This window comes from Electrona antarctica (genome assembly GCF_951216825.1).
Source record: "Electrona antarctica genome assembly, chromosome: 21".
Classification (NCBI taxonomy): Eukaryota; Metazoa; Chordata; class Actinopteri; order Myctophiformes; family Myctophidae; genus Electrona; species Electrona antarctica.
Genome location: NC_136802.1, coordinates 26,844,304 through 26,866,873, shown reverse-complemented (window position 1 = coordinate 26,866,873; position 22,570 = coordinate 26,844,304). Strand labels below are relative to the sequence as shown.

The window sequence follows — 22,570 nt, the reverse complement described above, 5'->3', positions numbered from 1 at the left end:
AGTCTGGATATAATCAATAGTTTTTATTGCAATTTTCCAATACTCTTCAATACGGATTGAGACACATATTTTGAAAATAATGACAGACCTCTCCTCTTCTACCCAATTTGTACCCGTGATACATGGCCACTAACCAGATTTAACTAGAAAAAGTGCCCTTCTGGGCACAGGTCTCCACCAGGAGGATAGGAGTGTGTGTGTGATGTTTGGCAAAATGTTTAGGAGCAATATAAACGTGTGTGTGTGTGTGTGTGTCACGGCTTGGCCTGTTGTAGCGCCACCATGAGGCTGATTTGAAAACGGTCAAGTGGCATTTCTTCCAAAGCCTAGTGGGAATATGCATGCACAGTTTCACCACAATCGGACGCTGCGTTGAGTAGTTGTGGCGATTTGTACAAAACGGGTACAAAGCGGGCTACTCCTGAAAAGTTTAGGAGCCAATCGTAGCCAATGAGGGTGGATTATGAGAAATCAAACAAACCCGTCTTGATCACATGACTATGGAGAGCATGTGTACCGATTTGCGTGAAATTTGGATACAATCTGAAGGAGTAATATTAGAAAAAGTGTTTTACATATGTCGGCCTCCTGGTGGCGCTATAAAGAGCAGATGTGAAAAATTCCAGGCAAAGGTTTTTCCTTGGCCTCTAGGGAGTTGGCATACAAAGTTATTCACAGATCCGTGCAGTTAGAGGTAAAAACACTTTTCGGCCAGTTATAGCGCCACCATGAGGCTGAGTTGAAAATGTTCATGGGGCATTTCTTCCTCTGCCTAGTGGGAATGTGCGTGCACAATTTCACGGAAATCACATGATGTGTTCATGATTTGCAGCATTTTGTTTGAAACCGAGCACTCCTGCAAACTTTGGAAGCCAATCTTAGCCAATCAAGATGGAGTCTGAGAAATCTGAACAAAACGGGTACAAAGCGGGCTACTCCTGAAAAGTTTAGGAGCCAATCGTAGCCAATGAGGGTGGATTATGAGAAATCAAACAAACCCGTCTTGATCACATGACTATGGAGAGCATGTGTACCGATATGCGTGAAATTTGGATACAATCTGAAGGAGTAATATTAGAAAAAGTGTTTTACATATGTCGGCCTCCTGGTGGCGCTATAAAGAGCAGATGTGAAAAGTTCCAGGCAAAGGTTTTTCCTTGGCCTCTAGGGAGTTGGCATACAAAGTTATTCACAGATCCGTGCAGTTAGAGGTAAAAACACTTTTCGGCCAGTTATAGCGCCACCATGAGGCTGAGTTGAAAATGTTCATGGGACATTTCTTCCTCTGCCTAGTGGGAATGTGCGTGCACAATTTCACGGAAATCACATGATGTGTTCATGATTTGCAGCATTTTGTTTGAAACCGAGCACTCCTGCAAACTTTGGAAGCCAATCTTAGCCAATCAGGATGGAGTCTGAGAAATCTGAAAGACCCGTTTCGTTGAATGGCTCTAGAGAGACTGTGTACCAATTTGCGTGATGTTTGGACAAAATATGTAGGTGTACTGTCCAAAAACTTGTTTTGCACAAAGCGGCCTCCTGGTGGCGCTATAACAGGCCATTCTGGAAATTTTGGGGCAGAGGTTCATCGTTGGCATCCAGGGAGTGTGTGTGCAAAATTTGGCATCGACCGGGTTAACGGTGCCGGAGATTAGCTGTTCACAGACGGACGGACGGACGGACGGACGGACACACGGACACACGGACGGACGGACACACGGACACACGGACGGACGGACGGAGTGCAAAACATACTCTCTCCCCATGCCTTCGGCCTGGTGGAGACAATTATCCATGCAGCCAGATACTTGCAAGTAGTGGGCAGTACCTTTTTATGGAATAGACTAGGCGATGGCATAAAAACGGGTTTAACCCATTTTGGGTGGGAACAGCTTTTGGTGTTTTAAACATTGTTATAATTTAGCTATTGAAAAATAGCAGATCTACAAGCTCATAGCGCGCCACCGAGTGGCGCGCTACGAGCTTGTAGGTCTGCTATTTTTGAAAAATCATAAAAATGTGGCGCAAATCTTTGAATATATATTCTTTCAAAGGGAATGTTTTTAACTCGGGTCTAAATGGGTTAATACGCCGTCTTGGGCAACAACACATTTAATAGTGTGGTTTCTCATTAAGCCTATAAAGGCATCTAAAAAACAGCTGCTTCACTTCACTCTGGACCAGACTCTGGGAGGTTTTGACCACTGAGTTGTAACCATGGACGCAGAGCAGCGAGTCTCTTCAGAGCAATAAGTAACACTTTGGTTAGTGTATAGAATAGATCTCCATTGTACAATGTACATCACTGCTGCAGCCCAATGAGTTGGTCTCCGTTGCAGGCACCGCAAGCATTGGGTGTTGAAAGAGTTCTGTAGGGCCTGGGCCATGGCTCAGTGGTCCAGGCACCTTGGCTGGTAATCCAGTCTGGCAGTGTGCCGCGGGTTCGACTCCCGATTCCCGACGGCCTTTACTGCATGTCTCCCCCCCCCCCATCTCTCTCCCCATTTCCTGTCGGTCTACTGTCTGTCCCTCCATAAAATATATAAAATAAAGGCGAAAGCCACAAAAAAAAACATTAAAAAAAAAGAGTTCTGTAGGAGTAGGACAAACGCATTCGTTGTTGACTTGCAATAATGCACATCTGGAATCATTTTGACTTGTTGGTAGAACTTTATTTACAACAAGAAATTATGTTTAGGTCAATATTGCCCCCCCCAAAAAAAAGAGAGTTAAGGTCCCTGCAAACTGAGCGCGTTTTTTTGATTTTTAGCGGCGTTTCTCCATCGGTTTTCCGGAATACGCGGCCAGTGTGCAACCACCTTAAGTGTACAAAGTATGCACTTCTCATAGAAAAAAGGGTTTACCAGGAAATGGTTCCGGTTGTTTTTAGAATTGTCCCTACGGTCGTTGAAGTCATGAGTCAGACTTCTGTCCCACTCCTTTCACCCCACTGACTTGACCAATTAAAAAGCAAGCAGATCTAAGACCGGACTTTTCTTTCATGTGTCCTTCTCTCCACGTGTGACCAGCGGACTCCACAGGAGCCCCGGTTAGTTAATGTTTCACCACTGCTACAGACGCTGGACATCTTCAAAGTAACCTGGAAGTGAGTGACTCAGTATAGGCTACCACCCAGCCCTCATTGTTCCAGACTTTTTTTTACTGCCTTCTTTGTTTATGGAATGCTGAAGTCATTCATCCAAATGCTTGGACATGACATCAAACTGCATTGTTTTTTCTGCTCGGGGCTAAAGCTTATATAAGCCCTTTGATGGCAATACAACTGACACTCGACACTTTTTCTTATGTAATGAGGTGGCTGCTTCCAGACAGTTATTGTTGTTATTGCAAAGCTGTTGAAGAATAGTGTAGATTTCAAGGATTTATCCATTTACTGTCTCAGACTCATAGAGGCTGAGTGTGCCACTGCTGTAACAAAGTATAATGTAATGTTTCCAATCCACACTGTATTGTCAAAAGTCTATCATGGGGATCAAAAACCTATAGGCTATGGGTAGAGAACCATGAGCCTGAGAGATGTATGGACTTCAGGAAAACAAGACTTAAAGGTCCCTGCACACAGCTGTGCTGCTGCTTTTCTGATTTTTACCGGCGGTTTGGCGCTGTATTTCCGGGGGGAAAAACGCGTCCAGTCTGCAAGCACCGTACGAGTCTAAAAGCACTGACTAGCCACACATGGAAAATGTTCTCCTCCTTGGCTTATACCCCAGTTCATATAGTGTGGAAATGTTGTTGACCTAAAGGTGTCATTAGATTAGAGGAAAGGCCATGGGGGTCACCAAGATCAGTAGGGTTCATCCTCCAGGGAGCATAAAGGTACAAGACGATAGATTTTGAGATATCAAAGTGTATAATTATTCAACATTGCCATCCTTGGAGTCGGGGCTAAAAATGGGTGTTGTGTCTCCGTGTCTCAGTGTCTCCGTGTCTTTCATGTAGACTAGAGGAATATTCTTTGGACTTTGGCCCCTAGCTTGCTCCTCCCATACCTTCCACAACACAGGCCAACGGATGTCCTGTAGTGTACTGTACTGTACTGTAGCCAGTGGCAGTGCACATTGACGCACGCACGCACGCACGCTCATCCACACACAATGCTAAATGTGTGGCGCATCATTCTTTCAAATTGCACAGCGTTTTCATTTTCCTCCTCCATATATAGCAAATGATGATTACTCTCTTAAAAAAGAAACTGTTGGACAGGAGTCTTTTTCTCCATAGGCATCTGCGTAGTTAGTAGTTACTTTGGCAATAGCTCTGTTTGAGGGTTCTCATGTGGCGTCTGTGTGGCAGATACTCCCGAGTGTGTTATGAACAGGAAGCAGTGGCCGTCTGAGACAATACAGTACAGTGGACCCCTTACAGTTCACTCAGCAACTCTTTAGTTTTGAGCTTTGCCTCCATCTTATTTCCTCTCCATATTACTGCAAAAGTTTACCTTTTGCTAACCACTTAAACTTAAACCCGCTAGCCATGGAAAACCTGACCTGTTTTGGCACTTGGAGCGCTTTTGTTTTGGCGCCGACATCGCCTTTTCACACCTTTTTTCCAATCGCCCCAGGCGCCGAGGTCGCCTTTTCACGCCTTGTTTTAATATCAATTGATTACGGTTCACAACTGGGTCCTGACACGCTCATAACACTCCAGTTCCGGTGCGGTGAATTGTTTTTTTTTCTCCGCTGGCTTATGCTGTCTCAGTGATGTAAATAGGTTTTCAATGTAATGAGTCTAACCCGGGACGCATGGGTGGTCTTTTAGATGAGTCCTAGGGACATTTTATGAGTCCCACTTCAACGACGTTAGGAGTCATATTTTGCCATTTTTACAAAAATTACAAATTGCAGCACCTCTGATTTCATTTTATATGGTTATAATGTGGTTATATTCATGTAGAAAACAGAAGAAGAAATGATTATTATAACTAAAGCTAGCAAAATAAACTAGAATAAAAAACATTACAGTATAGTGCATCCCGTGGATGCAGAGGTCGTTGTTTTATTGCGTCCCTTAATGCACCCTATTTTAATCTCTTCTGTCTATGGCGACGCCGTTTTTCGAATCGTAATATCTCTGATTGTTCTTTTCGTGTCAAAACAAGCTTGATTTGCGGCTCATTTCTCTAACCGACATGATCCTAGCTTACAAAAAGTATCTCTTGGTTGGATTAAATATATATATATATATATATATATATATATTTTTTAATAAAAGCTCTCATGGGTTTTCTGAACACACAAAGACTACAGCGCATAACCGAAAAAAGCCTATAATGAATCTTGGATGATATAAATTTGTTTTTGAAATCCTGGCTTCAAATGTGATGTCTTCATAGCAGTTCTGACGGTTCAAAGGGGGTTATAATTTTTCTCCTGCTGCAGCTGACTCACCCGGTCACCACTGGAAAAAGTGAACTTCCTGTGTGGGACTTAGAGCTCTTTGAAGGGGGATATATGGATGTTTGCTTTCTTCTTACACATCTCATTTTCCTCCCTAGCGTGTCGCTTTTGACGTGTCCTCCAACAGCCGAGTGCTTTTCTTGGACAGCAGGTCGTGTTTTCATTGTGCTGCGCTTACACCGGGTATGAATGAATGGGCTTCCACTTTCAAAGACGGCCCACAATGCCCACATATGGGCTTCCACTTTCAAAGACGGCCCACAATGCCCACATGTCATGATTTGCAACTTTGCAGACTGTGCGTGCGACCCGTGCGTGCGTGCGGTGTCTTGATTTGATCAAAGTAGGGATCACCAGGGTCAATGAGTTTCCTTATATCCCCTCCAGCAAATCAAATACAGGTTTACTTAAAGAACTCACTTAACCTGGCGGGCATAAGGAGATGAATTGATTTATTTGTAATTTGTTTCATGCTAAGTGCAGTTATTGAATACTGAAGCCAACCCTATAAATTGATGGCAGTTACTGTATACTTTCAAGTTGCCACATTTTACAAGTGTGCAAACAATTCCCCCCCCCCCCCCCCCCCCACCAGTCCTCAGTGTTTCAAAAGGGAAATGAGAATAGAAGCCTCCGTTCTACATCGATGCACTGGAACTCAAAACTTGAATCCATCAGCTTTTTTGTACATTTAGTCTTTTTTTCTAATTAGGTGTCGTGTTTTCAATTTCTCCTTTTAAAGTCCTGCTGGGACATTTTTTATTTTTTTTAATGTTTTTTTGTGGCTTTCGCCTTTATTAATTTATTTATTTTTTATAGAGGGACAGACAGTAGGCTGACAGGAAATGGGAGAGAGATATGGGGGGATGAGTGGATGACATGCAGTAAAGGCTGTCTGGATCGGGAGTCGAACCCGCGGCACACTGCCAGACTGGATTACCAGCCAAGGTCCCTGGACCACTGAGCCATGGCCCAGGCCACTGGGACATATTTTAAATGTACTCTAGAAGTTTTGTATTGTAACTTTTTTTTCCCCCCATGGAAAGAAAGGCGGTACATGGAATTTCCTACTCACGTGAGTGCTTTTTGGGTTTTCTTTCTCGTTTTTTTTTTACTTTTGTGTCTTGATTTATGCTCACAATGACATTTTCATGCATTCCTCAAGGCTCGGCTGTTTTGCCGCTCATCTCCTTAGCCACCAAAGGCCTTAACTCTCAGTGTGTCTTTATTTGGAATGGTGTGGTTCTATACAATGACAAAAGTGTTTGACTGTGAACAAATCCTCGTCAAGACAGTACACCCAGTCATTCATTCCTTAGTTTATTTGCTTCTTGGTGGTATACCCCTCTAAGAATTCGCCTACTGCTCTACACATCATTATCATTAGGCATTCTGTGTGTATTTGCATGTTTGGTCCGGTCCAGGGTTGAGAAAGAGAGTGGTTGCACTTTTATTACCATGTCAGTGTTCTGACTGTTCTCATTGGTGCCCATGTTCCCAGTATCCTCTCTGTGTTAAGTCTTAATTCTGTGTGATACAGACTTACACGTATGGACATGAAAGTGAAAGTGTGCAGAGTTGCAAGGGAAGGCTTGATTTCCAACTAGACAAGTATACCAAATGTTTGATTGTAACATACGGAAGGGATCCACTTTTATAGGCCGAACCCTTTCTTCTACAACGGCTTCTCTAATGAACATGACTGCACGCCGATTAGTCTTACCTTAACCTTTCCTTTTCCTTTCCCTGCGCATGCAGGTCCAGCCATGATCGAGGACAAGGGTCACCGCGTGACCGACTACTTTGTGGTGGCCGGGCTGACGGACAAGTCCACGCCCCTGGAGCAGGACCTGTCGGAGACCAAGTCCAGCGGGCCCAAGGGCCCCATCACGGACCTGGCTGTCATCAACAAATCGGCGGGCGAGACGGTACCCGAGGGTTACACCTGCATCGAGAGCACCTACAGTGGCCAACAGGCCAACCTCAACCATGGGAGCCTCAAGAGCCCTGAGCTCTTCCTGTGCTATAAGAGGGGTCGGAAGGCCCCGCTCATTGACATTGGGTGAGTCACGTCTATTGCTTGGCGCTATAGGGTATGTGATACTTATTTATTTCTTTAAATAAGTGTTTGCTCCATATTCTCATTGTACTCATTGCTGTATAGAGTGTCTGTTCAGTTACAGGATGTCTCCCTGTCTCTCCAGCCCTTTAGTTCAGATTTTTTAAGTGTTGCAACCACTTCCTTAAGTGACTGTGTGTGGGTGGGTGGGTGTGTGGGAAAACAGCATGGTTGTAACTGTCATTTCTCAACTGTTTCGGACGTGGGCCGGCACCCTGGGTGCGTTCCTGTGGGTCTGAACTTCGTCATTAGTAGTGGTTTCAAAGGTATGAGTGCCTGAGTCCCGTGGTGGGAGTTCTGGTCTTGTTTTGCGAATATTAAGTAGTTCCGGTCAGTTGGTGGGGTTCTGGGGGCCGCGCATTAAAAGTAAATTAATCCACAAAACTAGCGTCATTTGTATTGTTGACCTATTTCCATATAGTGCAACTTTCGTTCAACTTTGACCCCTCTGTCACATGTAACTATTTTTTGTGTCCAGTATCGCTTATTTTTTATATATATATTTTTTAATGTCTTATTTTATTTTAAAGTGAAATATCCCTTAGTTTATGCTCCGTGGCACGACAATGTCGTGGACCGAAATTCGCCCATCTATGAGCTCACAAGGCGTGGCAGAGCGACCTTATACTGTAGATCGGCTATTTTCAGCCATCATAGAATATTTTCTGTCGTCATGCCATCGTACAACAAAAAAAGTAGAAAACGGGCTTATCTGCATGTTTTCAGTTGGATGTGCATGTGTGGGAAAGGCTTTGGTTTGCAGTGAGTAAGTTGTCATCCATGGACGCCTGCTGGCGTCGCTATTGATTACTCTGTGATGATGATGTAACCCGGCGTCTGTCGGGAACTCTTTGGGTGGCACAGAGGTTGAAATCCAGCAAGGTAATGCTTGACATGCAGCCTTAGGCCTCATTCACACGTACCAAACACCAATCAAGCAATGTTTGGTCGTTTTTTTGTTTTTTTGGGCCACCACAATGCTTTTCCAATGGGAGTCACATGGTTTGATCAAACATTTGTGTTTGATGGCTGATTGCTGATTGCTCCCCCCTCATCAAACAAAAATGTTTGGTCAAACCATGTGACTCCCATTGAAAATGAATTGGAGCAGCAATCAAACAGCAATCAGACATCGCACACGGACTGAACATTTGTTGTGTAGGTGTGTACGAAGCCTCAGTCTTAAAACGAGGCCATGTGTGCAGAAGGGTTTTCTTTCAGAGCTGTCTGGGTAAACCTTTTAACTCTTTGAGAGTTTCATGGATTTCTATATAGTTTTTAGACTTCTCTATGGCAGAATGGCGTTTTTGAATGATTTATTGAAAATTCTCTGTTGTGAATGTGTGACAACGAAAGACCTTCAGAGAAAGCTTGGCTTGTCTGCTTCCAGGAAAAAAATGAACTGAGTTGATAAAATGTTTAGTTGTGGTGTTGGAAGCCATTTAAAAGAGCCTGCATTTACACTGGGTAGTGTTTCTAGGACAACAAAAAAAGTTATGACCGGTTGAAGTTTTATTTTCTAAATAACTTTTTTCCTGCTGGGCGTACATAGCCATGCAATATCTCATTTTAAAGGGTGAGTTGTCTAGTTCAATTAAAATAAAATAAAAAGTTTCTCACATGTACCACTGTAGATATTTTGCCATCTATAAATAGCATGGTCAGTCATGATCAATCTGACCTATCCAGCTAAAAGTCCCCCTAGCTCTGAAATGGAACATCATATAAACTCAATTCTTTTTTGGGGTAAAATTAGACATTCTAACGCACATTTTGATATATACCATGTTTACATAGTCTTACCAGTACCGTGTCTATTCATGCATGTATCTCAAAAACCTGTTGTGAAGAAACAGTTTTGATAAAAAACTCATCCAAGGACATTGTTTTGATATGACTTTGTGCCCATGATATGTATCAAAATATAGACTTGAATGTATACTGTATTATAACAAAAAAATTGGGTTCTTACCATCTACCGTTACAGAGTAAATCACAGTTGAAACTCGCTTAGTCAAACCATAAACCTCAGACTAGTGAACAAAATAGCCATGACAGGTCTAACTCATTGTAAAAGCTTGTCTTTTATTTTTTATGACTACTAACATAATACAATTATAATAAATATTACAGAAAATAAATAGGCCTACATACAAAGTTGTCCCCAAACTCCCCAGTGTCCCCAAACCACTGCATTCCAGTTGTTCTTGACGGTGTGTGTGTGTGTAGGCTAAATTTAAAAAAAAACAACAACTGAAATGAATGAATGCATCCGGTTCAGTGTCGGAGAACTCCATCGCAGTCTTGACTCTTCGTCTTCATCATCATCATCCTCCTCCTCCGATGCCAGTTCTAAATATATAAAAATAAACATTTAGCTGTAGTCAGCCCGGCCAATAGCCAGTTGGGGGGGGGGGGGGGACGTAGGCTATCTGACATCATCGTCATCATCATCATCACACGGAGACACACTAAACAATGTACAATCATGATTGTATACAATATACAATGAATGCAATTATCATGCAAGCTCAGACGTCAATGAAACGTCATACAGATCTTATATAATACGCTACTGTTAGCTTCACTCCCCGTCCCCCCTCCGATCCTTGTAGCAACGTCATCATAACCACGCGTTGCTTCAGTAAACGATGCATGTTTGTTCTCCGTCTTTGTAGACAGTAAATAAAAGGAGCGAACATTACTCTAAAGATCAGATCGCCTATAAGGCACGCTACAATATAAAATACTTGTACTGCCATGCGTGCATGCCTGCTACGATACATTTGTACTGCACCAACCAACCGATCGACACCAACCCCCCCCTCCAGCCCTTAGCCAGCACCAATGCACCGACCAACACGAAGGTGCTGGCTAATGGCTGGGGGCCATCGTGGTGAGTCATTCTGGCGTCATGATCTGACTAGTAGTAGTAATTATCCAAGCATCTATTTGTAGCGATCATCTTATGATTTCTGATCACTATAGAAGGGCATTTTCTACAATAAGATTACCTCAAAACATTCCGGGTTGATCGTCTTCTTCAATGGTTTCCCGGTATAGCTCATCGGACGACGATGGGGAGACAATGAAAAAAGGAGGGAGGGAGCAGCGAGTCTCGCTGTAAGCACTGGACCAGGGCTACTCCGCCTGGAGAAGGCGACTGGGACGCGTATGGATCAATACTACTACCACAAAACTCGCTCAAATAAATAGTACTGCTTTCAACTTTTTCTGCTAGAAAATCGCTCGGGCGAGACGGCAAACAGGCAAAACAATGAAAACTATGAAGACTCCCTCTGCCCCCACTGTTTACAGGGGGTGGGACCAGCTTCCAATGGCAACACGTACACGTGTGTCACGTGACACGGGTTTTCTGGGTAATGTAGTTGGAATATAAGCTCAGGAATTTAAACAGCGCTTCGGAGCATATTAATATGTTTAGATTCATCAAAAACTGTGAAGACGCCAATTGGCGTCATTGATCATTTACGGAATTCTGATGAAGACGCCAATTGGCGTCTTTCATCTTCTAAGGGTTAAGAGTGGAAATTAAACATATCCTTCCATAGCCCCATTAAAACCTGTAAACCATAACAATACATTTCAATCTCTCTCTGTCCAGATCTCCTGCCTGCCTGAGGCATATTAATGCTCCTAAACACTGTAAATTAGGGGTCTGATTTAGTTGTAATAGAAGTACAGTAACTTATGTGGCAGAAGATATAAGGTATGTGATTTACTATACCTTGAGTATAATAATATAACCTTAATCAACTATTGGTCATTTTAGAAGTTTTTGAAATTGTCGACTAATCAATACGTTGATTTAATGAATAAATACGTAAACGTGTTGGTGAGATTGAGAACTGAACATTCTGATGTCGATTGTTTTAGACTGGCAGAATGTAGAGTGTACAAATACAGTACCACATGCATTATAGAAAAGAGCATAAAACAATAGTAATCATTCAACTGACAAAGTTTATAATATAATGAGCCATTTATTTGTACAATATCTGTCAAAAGGATAAAAACACAATTGGCTTGGGAGCTTATTTCCATTGTGGTCCGTTAACTTGTCAGTCATATTCCTGAATCCTGGCCCAAGCTATTGCTTACTGTGTAAATATTTACAGCCTGCTTTGATGTGGCCACTTTTCCCATCTATGCTGTGAGAGACAAATTCAGTTTACGGGAATTCTCCAGAACTCTGACTCAACCTTTGATTTGGCCCAGTAAAAAAAAAAATCAGTAATCTTTTATTTGGCCATAACAATGATGCAACCGTCTTTGCTGTGTCGTCTCTCTCTCTCTGTACAACTTGGTCTACTCGCGCGCTGCTGTTGTCTGTGTTCGCCAAGAAGCCTGTGTGACAGTAACATTGTTGCAACACTTCCTAAGCAGATCCTAGCTTAATTTCAACTGTTGGCAATAAAAACTGGAGTTTCCAGTTACACAAGTCTGCACTCTGCTGGTCCTCTCTCACAGGAGTTCCCCTCCCATGAGTGTGAGCATGTCATTGACATGGCCTGCAGACGGCATGGGTTACAATATGTTAGCCAGAATGATCGGCATGTGTTTTATGGCAACTCCAATGCATTACCAATGGAAGCCCATATGGTTTGACCAAACATTTTGTTTGATGGGGGGGAGGGGGGCAGAACACATCCATCAAAGCTGTGTTCAGACACAAGTCAGGTGTCAGACACAAGGCAAGGGTCTTGAATGCAGCCCAGTAGGGTCATATGTCGACCCCGCCCGCTCACCTCTGCCCCACCCCCTCCTGGTGCTGCGGCCATCTATGATCCTAAAACACAGGGAGAGAGGTGGGGCCGAGAAAGGCCCTTTCTAAGAGTGCAACAGTTAAACTAATCGGTGTAATCAAAAAGCATACTCGATCATTTCCATCATCTATCACTATTTGGGCATGCCATTTATAAGCAAAATGTTCAAAGATCCATGCAGTGATACTGTGATATTAATAGCTGATGTACAAGCTCACCACGGCGCGTTGTGAGGTTGTAGATCAGCTTTTGTCTCTATTCAGGACACAGTGGACGGTGCGACAAACTATAAAATAGCGGTTAATCGATATCACACCCGTCGTGTGAAGTGAGGGGCACTCTTATCATCATACATCATCTCATTCCGGCCAATCGCAATTTATGTCCTCACTTTTGTCTTCAATGTTTGTTTATGTAACGTTTGTGTTTTCACAAACACTCAAAACTGGCCATTCATTGTCCATGGCATTCCATGTTTGCGTTAGGACAATGTTTGTGTTTACACACACACCCCCTCAAAGCTGGACATAGGAAACACGCTTCCCCGATTATTCTATTATTCATCGAACAAGTAATGGCGAGGGAAAATAATTGATAGTTGCAGCCCTAGTTCTAAGGGCTGTGAAGACTCACTATTGGTGTCTGTTTATAGAAGTGTGTGTGTAGAATGCTCATGTGTTGATGCAGCCCTGCTTGCATTAGAGTGTAAACAGAAGATCATGTTTCTCCGAAGAGATTACGCAATCCTTGAACAGGACTGCGTACATTCACAGATTCCTACTTGTTGCCAAGCAAAGATTGTTCATAGACGACCCATATTGGTGGTTGAAAAGGCGTTTCAAGTTCACCATGGCTGTTTCTCAGTTGAAGCTTTCTACCAGGTTGTCATTTCAGCTTGACGAGGCCTAGATTGCTACTAGAACAATTGGTTTACTACTGTCTGTTACTTTGTTAACTACTGACATCTTGGTACAGGTGGGTAGAAGGCCAGACTGTTGCAACAGTAGTGTTGTCTTGACGACCATCACACCTCTTGATGACCATCTCCCTATCAAAGAATGATTGGAAAAAACAGATTTTGTAAATTATTCATTGTACACTCCTGCCACCAGCAAAGCCTACATTCCTAGCCTTGGGCCTCCGCGCTTCACGTTTGACTGTGTCCATTGGAACTCGGACTGGGTGGGCTTTTGTCGTTGTTAATTAAGAGCTTTTGCCAGCAAATTGTCTTCTTGGCCACTTTGCGCTCATCCTGCATTCTGTTGCAGTGAGTGGAGCGGCGATTGCTATAGAGCGTAAAGACCATTGTATCTATTCTATACCCTATAACACTATGTCCACTTCCTGGCCGCCTTTTTGAAATTCACAGGACTCTGAGATCTGTTTTCAGGTCACGTCCAACTTTCTATATAATATTTCAGAGGGAAGCTCTGTGCACTTCACAGCAACAACAGGTTATTGTCTTTAACCCATTTTGGGCGGGAACCCCTTTTCGTGTTCATAGCATTATGTTATACTTTAGCTATTGAAAAATAGCAGATCTACAAGCTCATAGCGCGGCACCGAGTGCCGCACTACGAGCTTGTAGGTCTGCTATTTTTTTTTAAATCGTGAAAATGTGGTGGATATCTTTTGAATATAAGTCTGTGTACGTACATCTTGAGTGAAGAACAAAGAGTGGAGGTGTGAGAGTGGAGTGGAGAGCGCAGCTCTCAGTCCAAAAAGACCCCCTTGGCACTGGACAGATGGGAGGTCAGTGCAGAAGCCCTGCAGCCATGCAAGACAAATTAGGCTAAAGACAGCAGTAATGTTGCGATTTACGGCTTTCATGAATTTAGCCTTGCAGGAGTAAGAAGAAGAAAAATGGACCTGGTCACCACCACCACACCATCATTCTTGAATCAAATAAAGACACATGGTTTTGAGCGGGAAGAAGAGCCAAACAATCGAGTAGAACTGACAATTTAATGAGTCAGCTGGTAAATATGTCTGAGTCACGTTATCCGTTGGAGATATGCTGGAAAATAGCAGGGTAGCACCCCCGGGGTGGGGGTGTGTGTGTGTGTGTGTGTGTGTGTGTGTGTGTGTGTGTGTGTGTGTGTGTGTGTGTGTGTGTGTGTGTGTGTGTGTGTGTGTGTGTGTGTGTGTGTGTGTGTGTGTGTGTGTGTGTGTGTGTGTGTGTGTGTGTGTGTGTGTGTGTGTGTGTGTGTGTGTGTGTGTGTGTGTGTGTGTGTGTGTGTGTGTGTGTGTGTGTGTGTGTTCGCTCACACGGTCATATGGGTGATGAGTCAAGAGCTTCAAAAGGAAATACCAGCCCTACGGATGCAGGCAGTTTTGCTGACCACAAACTGACCCACGAGTCGCCTTTTAGTATCTCACTTATCTCGATTTCTGTTTTATCTTCACTTTACAAGTGCCTGGATCAGTGACAGGATCACCTTTCATTCAAGAATGAGGGCTGATCTGAAGGCTGCATTACTTTTATATGGAAATTAATTGTTTTATACTTTTACGATGGCGTCACGCAGTGAAAACATTCACACAATGTTTGGGAATTTGTGATGCAAGTTGAAAGCTTTTTTTCCTTCATTTGTTTTACATCCCTTAGACGCATCGTTGGAGCCCTAACTCTCATTCATACTGTCAACCTGGTGGGATTGATAAGGGATTGTCTCTTTCTCACACACACACACACACACACACACACACACACACACACACACACACACACACACACACACACACACACACACACACACACACACACACACACACACAGGCTAAGTTCCCCTTTAAAGGACAACTTTGTTGGTTCATGTTTTAGGTTGTTATTGGAGAAAGTAAAAGATGAGTGTTAAGTATTTTTCATTTGCTGCTTTCTTTCGTTTTAGGAATTTTAGCTATTTTTGACAGAGGGGCGGGGGCATTCGAACATGGGGCTAAATACGTATTTATTTATTTTCTACACAATATTATGTCGATTTCATTATTAATATTTACTATAGTCCTACTAGACCCTAGGAAATTACATCTGGCCACAAAAGATCACAGGATCTACTGAATGTGAAGGTACAGTAGAGTACAGGGGGGATGCCATACTGTGTGTCGTAGGCTCAATATCAGTCAGTTTGTCGTCACCTCCTTCACATTCAGTAGAGTAGATCCCGTGATCTTTTGTGGCCAGATGTAATTTATTGGGAGAAATCGCTATAAAATGTTTTATATTTCATATTTCATATTTAGCCCCATGTTCGAATGCCCCCTGTCAAAAATAGCTAAAATCGCTAAAACTAAAGAAATAATAATAATACAAAACTTTATTTGTATAGCACCTTAAAGACATAATAAAACTTTATTTGTATAGCACCTTTATGACATGAAATGCAGCTCAAAGTGCTTTACAGAGCAATGGAGAAAAGAAAAGAAAAGCAAGGCATAAAACATTAAAATAATAGCAGTAATGCAATACAGTGAGGACATGAATAACAAGGAATTTAAAAGATCAACTAAAAGCAAGAGTGTAGAAGTAGGTATTGAGCTGTGCTTTAAAAATGTCTACAGACAGAGGCTGCAAATGAAAGAAAAAAAACCACTTAGCCTTTTCTTTCTCTAATAACAACCTAAAACATGAACCTTGGTTGAAAAAAACTAAAGTTGTCCATTAAGTTCAACACTTAACACTATTGTGTGACAATTTTGACAAACGTATACATTTGGCTTTTTGAGCACCTTGTGTGAACGGAATCCACAGATGAACCACAGGCTCCCCACAAACGGAAAACAGCTTCAGTGGTGGGGTTCTGACTTCTGAGTATGAGTTGGAATTGAGTTGGACCTTGCACTGCCCTGCAATCTGTCATCTCTGCTTCCACACACAGATAAATATCTTTTTCATATTTCCTGTTAGTTTTCGTCTCTCTGTCTCTCATCTCACATCTACAGAACCCCTTATTACTTATCTATGGCGGTTCCACAATGTTATCAGTCCAAGTCCTAGGAGGTTTTCTCTCTGGTGCAACGCACAGGTCCTGGGCCTGGTGAGAGCAGGAGTGGACCTGGTGAGACGTAGGAGGGGCCCGGACAGGAGTCAACCCACAGAGCCTAGTCCTTCCATGCGCCAGAAGCGTACCTCCCAGCCCTGGCAGAGTTGTTCTGGAGTAGTTCCAACGGATTGCGTGGCCCTGGTTTTGCCCTAGTGGGACTGATTGAGGGTAGCTACTGGGACGTAAGTCGGGACTTGATCACCCCGACTGGGTCGCCTGAGTGAGGGGTATGATGTTCGAGAGACCCGATACATCACTGAGGATACGTCCCAGGTGCATCTGCCATCCATGCGATGTTTTTTGTTATAGGAATTACTGTATAGAAGTAAAACTGTATAAACTTCACCAAATTGGTAGACAAATTGTCTATAATATAAGAAAGAGGAACATTTGAATTATAAAAAAGAGAGGATTTTCTTTTCTTTTATTTTCAAATAGCCGATCTACAAGCTTGTGGATCTGCTATTTTAACAATATTTATCTGTGAAATTTAGTTAAACAAAATGTAATCACCCTCAACTCAATTCCAAGTGCTTGTCAGGGTGTGGGGGTTGCCAGTTCAAATTATGATTTATTTTGGGGCGGTCGTGGCCTGAGAAGTTTGAGAACCACTGGTGTAGACTAGAAGGATGGCGCCCCGCACCGCTGTTCCTTTGAGTTCAGTGGGCAGGTGGCACCAGTGGGCAGGTGGCACCAGTGGGCAGGTGGCACCAGTGGGCAGGTGGCACCAGTGCCACTGAACTTATTAAAGTTATTAAAACAACACGGTGTGATTTCACTTTCTCGGGTATAATAATAATAAATACAAAAATGAGAGGCGTGCTGTTGTGCCCTCAAAGCAACATTGTGATTGCAGACGAGCACTCAGGGCTGGCATGATGAAACTCATTCATCATCATGCCAGCCCTACATTCAGAACTCCCGCCCATGCGTGCGTGCGTGCGTGCGTGCGTGTGTGTGAACTCCTCTGACGCCGCTGCCAGCACCTTGCACTGCCCTGCAATCTGTCATCTCTGCTTCCACACACCGATAAATATCTTTTTCATATTTCCTGTTAGTTTCCGTCTCTCTGTCTCTCATCTCACATCTACAGAACCCCCTTATTTACTTATCTATGGCGGCTCCACAATGTTATCAGTCCAAGTCCTAGGAGGTTTTCTCTCTTCTCTCAGCTGTTGCTGGCAGTGCATGCATGCACCCTAAGACCTAAGTAACCCTGAGCACTCATTTCACCACCCAACACATCCCTCTCCTTCAAAACGTGGCCATGCATGATAAACCCTGCCCTTTTCTTAGGTGGAGGCGGAAATTCACGTCCCAACGTTTATAATGAATAATAGATTTGAATGAAAACATGGATGAAAAGTTACATGAGTGCAGCTGGTGTGGGATACATAATTTAAGCTGACCATAAACACAGTTATCATTGTTCTCTTAACATCATTGACCGTTTTAAGGGTGTGGTGGAATCTCTCGAGGAGTAAGGCACTTTGAGCAAAGAAGATTTTTTTTAATTAATTTGTCCTAGGTCCTAATTTAACCTTAGACCTAGAACTAAAACACGTGTGTGTGCGTGCGTGTGCACGTGTACATTTCTGGAAAACAGAACAAATAGATTTTATATAGCACACATCCATAATACCCTAGTATCCAATCAAATAAATACATTAAAAAAAAAGTTCTGTCTGTCTCTCCTAAAACATAACACTCTTTCCTCTCTGTGCGTGTGTGTGTGTGTGTGTGTGTGTGTGTGTGTGTGTGTGTGTGTGTGTGTGTGTGTGTGTGTGTGTGTGTGTGTGTGTGTGTGTGTGTGTGTGTGCGCGTGCGTGCGTCCGTGCCAGTGTGCTGTACGAGGGCAAGGAGCGTCTGATCCAGGGCTGTGAGGTCATCCAGGCCACGCCCTACGGCCGCTGCGCCAACGTCAACAACAGCTCGGCCAACTCGCAGCGCATCTTCATCACGTTCCGCCGCGCGCCACCCGTCCAGCCGCAGAACTCCCTGGGCGTCACCGACATCTGCGTCATCGTCACCAAGGGCGAGACTCCGCCGCACACCTTCTGCAAGGTGGACAAGAACCTCAACTGTGGCATGGTGAGACGGCCAGATCGCAGCTGTAGCGGCCACTACTATAGGCCCGCGGCGACGATTATCACTTATTTTGCCTGATTTATTTGAACTAATTGTAAATTATAATGCATAGTCGGACTCGGTGGAATCGTTTCCATTCATCTATCTATGTGCCAAGTGTGTACGTCTGTAATCCACGCAACTCGAGAACCTTTCGGCCCACCGACTTCAAATTGTCGAGTCGGTCGGATACACGGTTGACCAGCACAAAAGCCTGTCCGGGATCTGGACCTAATCACCCCTATATCTCCATATATGGAGCTGGCCTGCTCTGACATCATTCTGACGTCTGCATAGACTCCATATTTGGGTTTGCCTGACACAGAACTCCATATATGGGCATAAAAGGGACACAGACATAATAACTGGGGTGGGGCATTTATTTCCAACTTGCATCGTTCCAAGTAGGCTAGTGCCCAACGGGCTTTAGTCTGTATATAAAAAAAATCTGGATTTAAATGAGCAGAAAATAGACAGACTATTTTTATAAATGTTTTCAATTCCCGGTATTTATGATATTGCCTGTTTTGGCCATACTACATTATTTATTCTGGTTATTGGTACCAGTTGGTACCATTAAACAAGTAATTTATTTGTGTATGTCAGTAATGGGCTTTGTATATTTCAGTTTTTGTCTTATCTGCCCTGTGCAATTTCAGTTTACAAGGCCTAAAAGGCAAACGAATGCTATTTTGTTCCAATAATAGAAATATCTGGAATGTATACAGTGCTTTTCTAAGTACTCAAATGCGCTTTACATGTGTGCAGGGGAGAGAACAAAAAAAATGTATTAGGAAAAACTCATAAGCAAAAGATAAGAATTAAAAACACGAGTTGAACTCAAAATCAACTCGGAAAGGCAATTCAATGCAAAAACACAAAAAGAGAGGGGAAAAAAATCTATCGCAATTATGACAATTAATCATCAACTACAATTTCATGATGGTGACAGCTCTAGCGCTTACTATACGATTTGTGTCTCTGTAACCACCATGTGCTTAACTGTTTCAGTGGGGCTCCAGTGTGTTCCTGTGTTACAAGAAATCGGTATCTGCGTCCAACTCTTTAAACTACAACGCCGGTGAGTTCCCAGGCCCAGATTCTCTGTGATGGCCTTCTCGTTTCCATGTAGAATTTATCCAAATGAGAATCACTCTGTTGCCAAGTTATGAGTTTCATGCAAGGAATGTTGTTTGGCATCCGGTGCTGTGACAACACGGCAAATAGAAACACTTGACACAAGACTACCAACAAGGAAGACTGACATACAGTACAATGTTACATAACCGTGACCTCTCCACTGGAATACCACTACATTACCGGGTCAAAAATGAACATAAATTGCTCGTATTAGCTTTCCAAAAGTCATTCCCACATGCTGCCGTCCTTAAAAGTTAACACCCCGAACGCCCGGGGTTATTTAATCCATTAAATCAACATCATCTAATGACGCTCCCAGCCTGTGGAGCGATGTGATCGGTTTTGATATCAATAGTCTCCGTCCTTTGGATCAATCTTCGTCCTGGGCGCTGGGTGTTACTAATTGAAAAGGCGGTGAACTTTGTCCTGTGCGCTCGGGGTGTTAAGTGCTGTCATATGTTATTGATTGATTGATTGATTGATTGATTGAAGTTTTTATTTGACAGTATGCAGAATGGGTACATTTCAAACGAAAGCACAGGTCAATCCAAAAACTGTTACTCTGTGGACGATCCATGATAAAGCATTACACTTATTTACAACGGGGTCCACCATTTTCAATTCATCAGAACATTTAGAGACGTACAAATATACACTTCTATAACAAAAAACAGGAAATCATCATATAAAGAAAATAAAAAAGGGAAAAACATGTACAGTATGGGGAGAAGGGGGGGGGGGGGGGGGCTCAGACTTGATTTACAGGGGCCAGTTTCGAATTGCAGCCGTCCGTACTTTGAGAGCAGTTTTGAAGGAGTCAAGGGATTCACATGTCTTAATGACTGTTGGTAGGGCGTACCACATTCTAGTGGCATAGGAGCGAAATGAATTGTTAGATGAATGTAATGGTGGTCCTGCACAAGAGGTATAAAGCATGCAGGTTGTCAAACCAGCTAATTTGAAACTTAAATTTGGGCCATAAAAGCGGCCGTTTTGGAATCCTAAGGTTCCAGGTTTGATTCCTGGCTCCTCCAGGCCAAGTGTCAAAGTATCCTTGAGCAAGACACTAAACCCCCGGGGCCCTAACTGCTCCTGATGAAGCAGGTTGGTGCCTTGCATGGTTTCCTCCTCCATCGATGTGTGAATGGGTGAATGTGAAGTACATAACAATAATGTAATGGAATGTAAAGCGCTTTGGAGAAAGACGCTATATACAGTAAATGCAGTTTGTTTACAATGTAATGAATGTAACTCTGCTGCTCTCACTCTGGACGACGCTTCTTTCCTGTAGCTGTGAGAATCATGAACCTTGAACTGTGTCCTTTGCACTAGTGATCTGTGAGACTACACATGAACGGCTGTTATTGGGCACGTGCAATATGTGCTGGCAAAAGGGCCCTCATTTCGACCAGAGTAATTTTTCTGTTTTTTACAGATTTATTAAAGTACAGAATGTAAGCTTTCATATGATGTATCATTCAATGAAATTGAAAAACAATTGAAGGAGATATGACAATTTCAAAACCCAAAGCTGAGAAAAGGCCCTTTGAAAATTCAGAACAATTTAACACCTAGAGCTGGACAGAAGTGGGTGTGACAATGGGTGAATCGTTATGCAATGTTTAGATGTATTTTTTGCCTTTGGTCGCCTTTATAATGCATTAGAATCTCAGCTAATCTCTTACAGTTTCGCCAACATTGCTCTTAGGAAGCATTCATTGAAAAGTTTCATTCTGGTTGTAGGCAACCTTGCTGTGCCTCGGCTCACTGTCACACACTCTGTTCTCTAGACCCAGTGCACTCACACACTCGTTTCTCTCATGCTCACCTCAATTTTTATTATTTTTTTTACTGTGGTGACAATATTTTCCCACCACAAATGCGGCATAATGCTTTGCCAGCTTTCCCCGTTTTGCCTGGCTCAAAACCGAAATGTGCCAAAATAGTCAACGTAACATTTGGCTTAGAAACTGAAGTAATGCCAACTGGCTAGCATCAACTGTATGGGTATTTTCCGAGTAGAGTGTTCGCTATAAGCATTTGGAATCATAAAACACGGGACGTGATGTTAAGACTGTCCATGGGCTCACATGAGATTTGCCTTGATGTTAACACAATATATGCCCAAGACGTCCACAGACGTCCTAGGAACTACCGCATGTAGTGCCCAGGACGTCTGTGGACGTCTTGGTAAAACTTTTTTTTCAAAATGTGGGCACCCCATGTCGCTATTTTGAAAGAATGAAAGGGCACATAATGTGTTTTAAGAGTGGCATTGGGAGGTGCATTTCTTAACTAGGGTATGATGTCAATTTCGGGACACATCCTTAGTAGTGTGACTTTGAATCAGGGGGTGTTTCGGCCTTATATATACTATGTAATTTATATAACATAAAATGTTTACTTGTCTTTTATGTCTGTGTATTACACATATTTCAATTATACGTTATCGGTAGATATCCAGTAAGCCTACTCTATAAATAGTCTATAAATACATAATTTACACACACAAATAAACAATTACTATTGTGTTTATTTGGAAAGTTTACCTTTCATGTCATACAACATCACTCCTGTAACTTTCACCAGCTGATAGTAATGAGCTCAACCCCAGCCCTAATTCTGAGGCTAGAATTTTGCTTAGCATCTTGACTGGTTTGCATTGTATTGGCTTTGCTTTTCTCTTGCTCTGTCTCATCATATCATTTTCGGCAAATGTTTTCCTGCATAATATCTCGCTATTTCAGTCGGCTTTATTTTCTGTCCCTGTGAGTCACAGCTGTCTGCTTATCTCTTGTGATTAGCCTCTTTGTGTGACGTGCAGGTACAGATAACACAGCTGCACTGGCGTTGCCAAATGACATGGTATTATTTATTTTTGCTCCCATTGAAATCCTCGGAAGCTGCACAATGCCTAATGACGTTCAGCGACATTGT

The 22,570-nt window shown here is 42.8% G+C and overlaps 1 protein-coding gene across 4 annotated transcripts in view; it reads left to right on the top strand.

Annotated features, from left to right (window-relative positions):
- Positions 1 to 22,570, top strand: part of dennd4c (DENN/MADD domain containing 4C) — an 80,472-nt gene that overhangs the window by 19,271 nt on the left and 38,631 nt on the right. For all 4 annotated transcript variants that reach the window (XM_079491675.1, XM_079491676.1, XM_079491677.1 and 1 more), the window contains exons 2-4: positions 7,176 to 7,479; positions 18,208 to 18,457; positions 19,505 to 19,574. In XM_079491675.1, coding sequence (XP_079347801.1) covers positions 7,184 to 7,479; positions 18,208 to 18,457; positions 19,505 to 19,574 — 616 coding nt within the window. In that variant the 5' untranslated portion in view covers positions 7,176 to 7,183. The remainder of the gene's footprint in view (positions 1 to 7,175; positions 7,480 to 18,207; positions 18,458 to 19,504; positions 19,575 to 22,570) is intronic.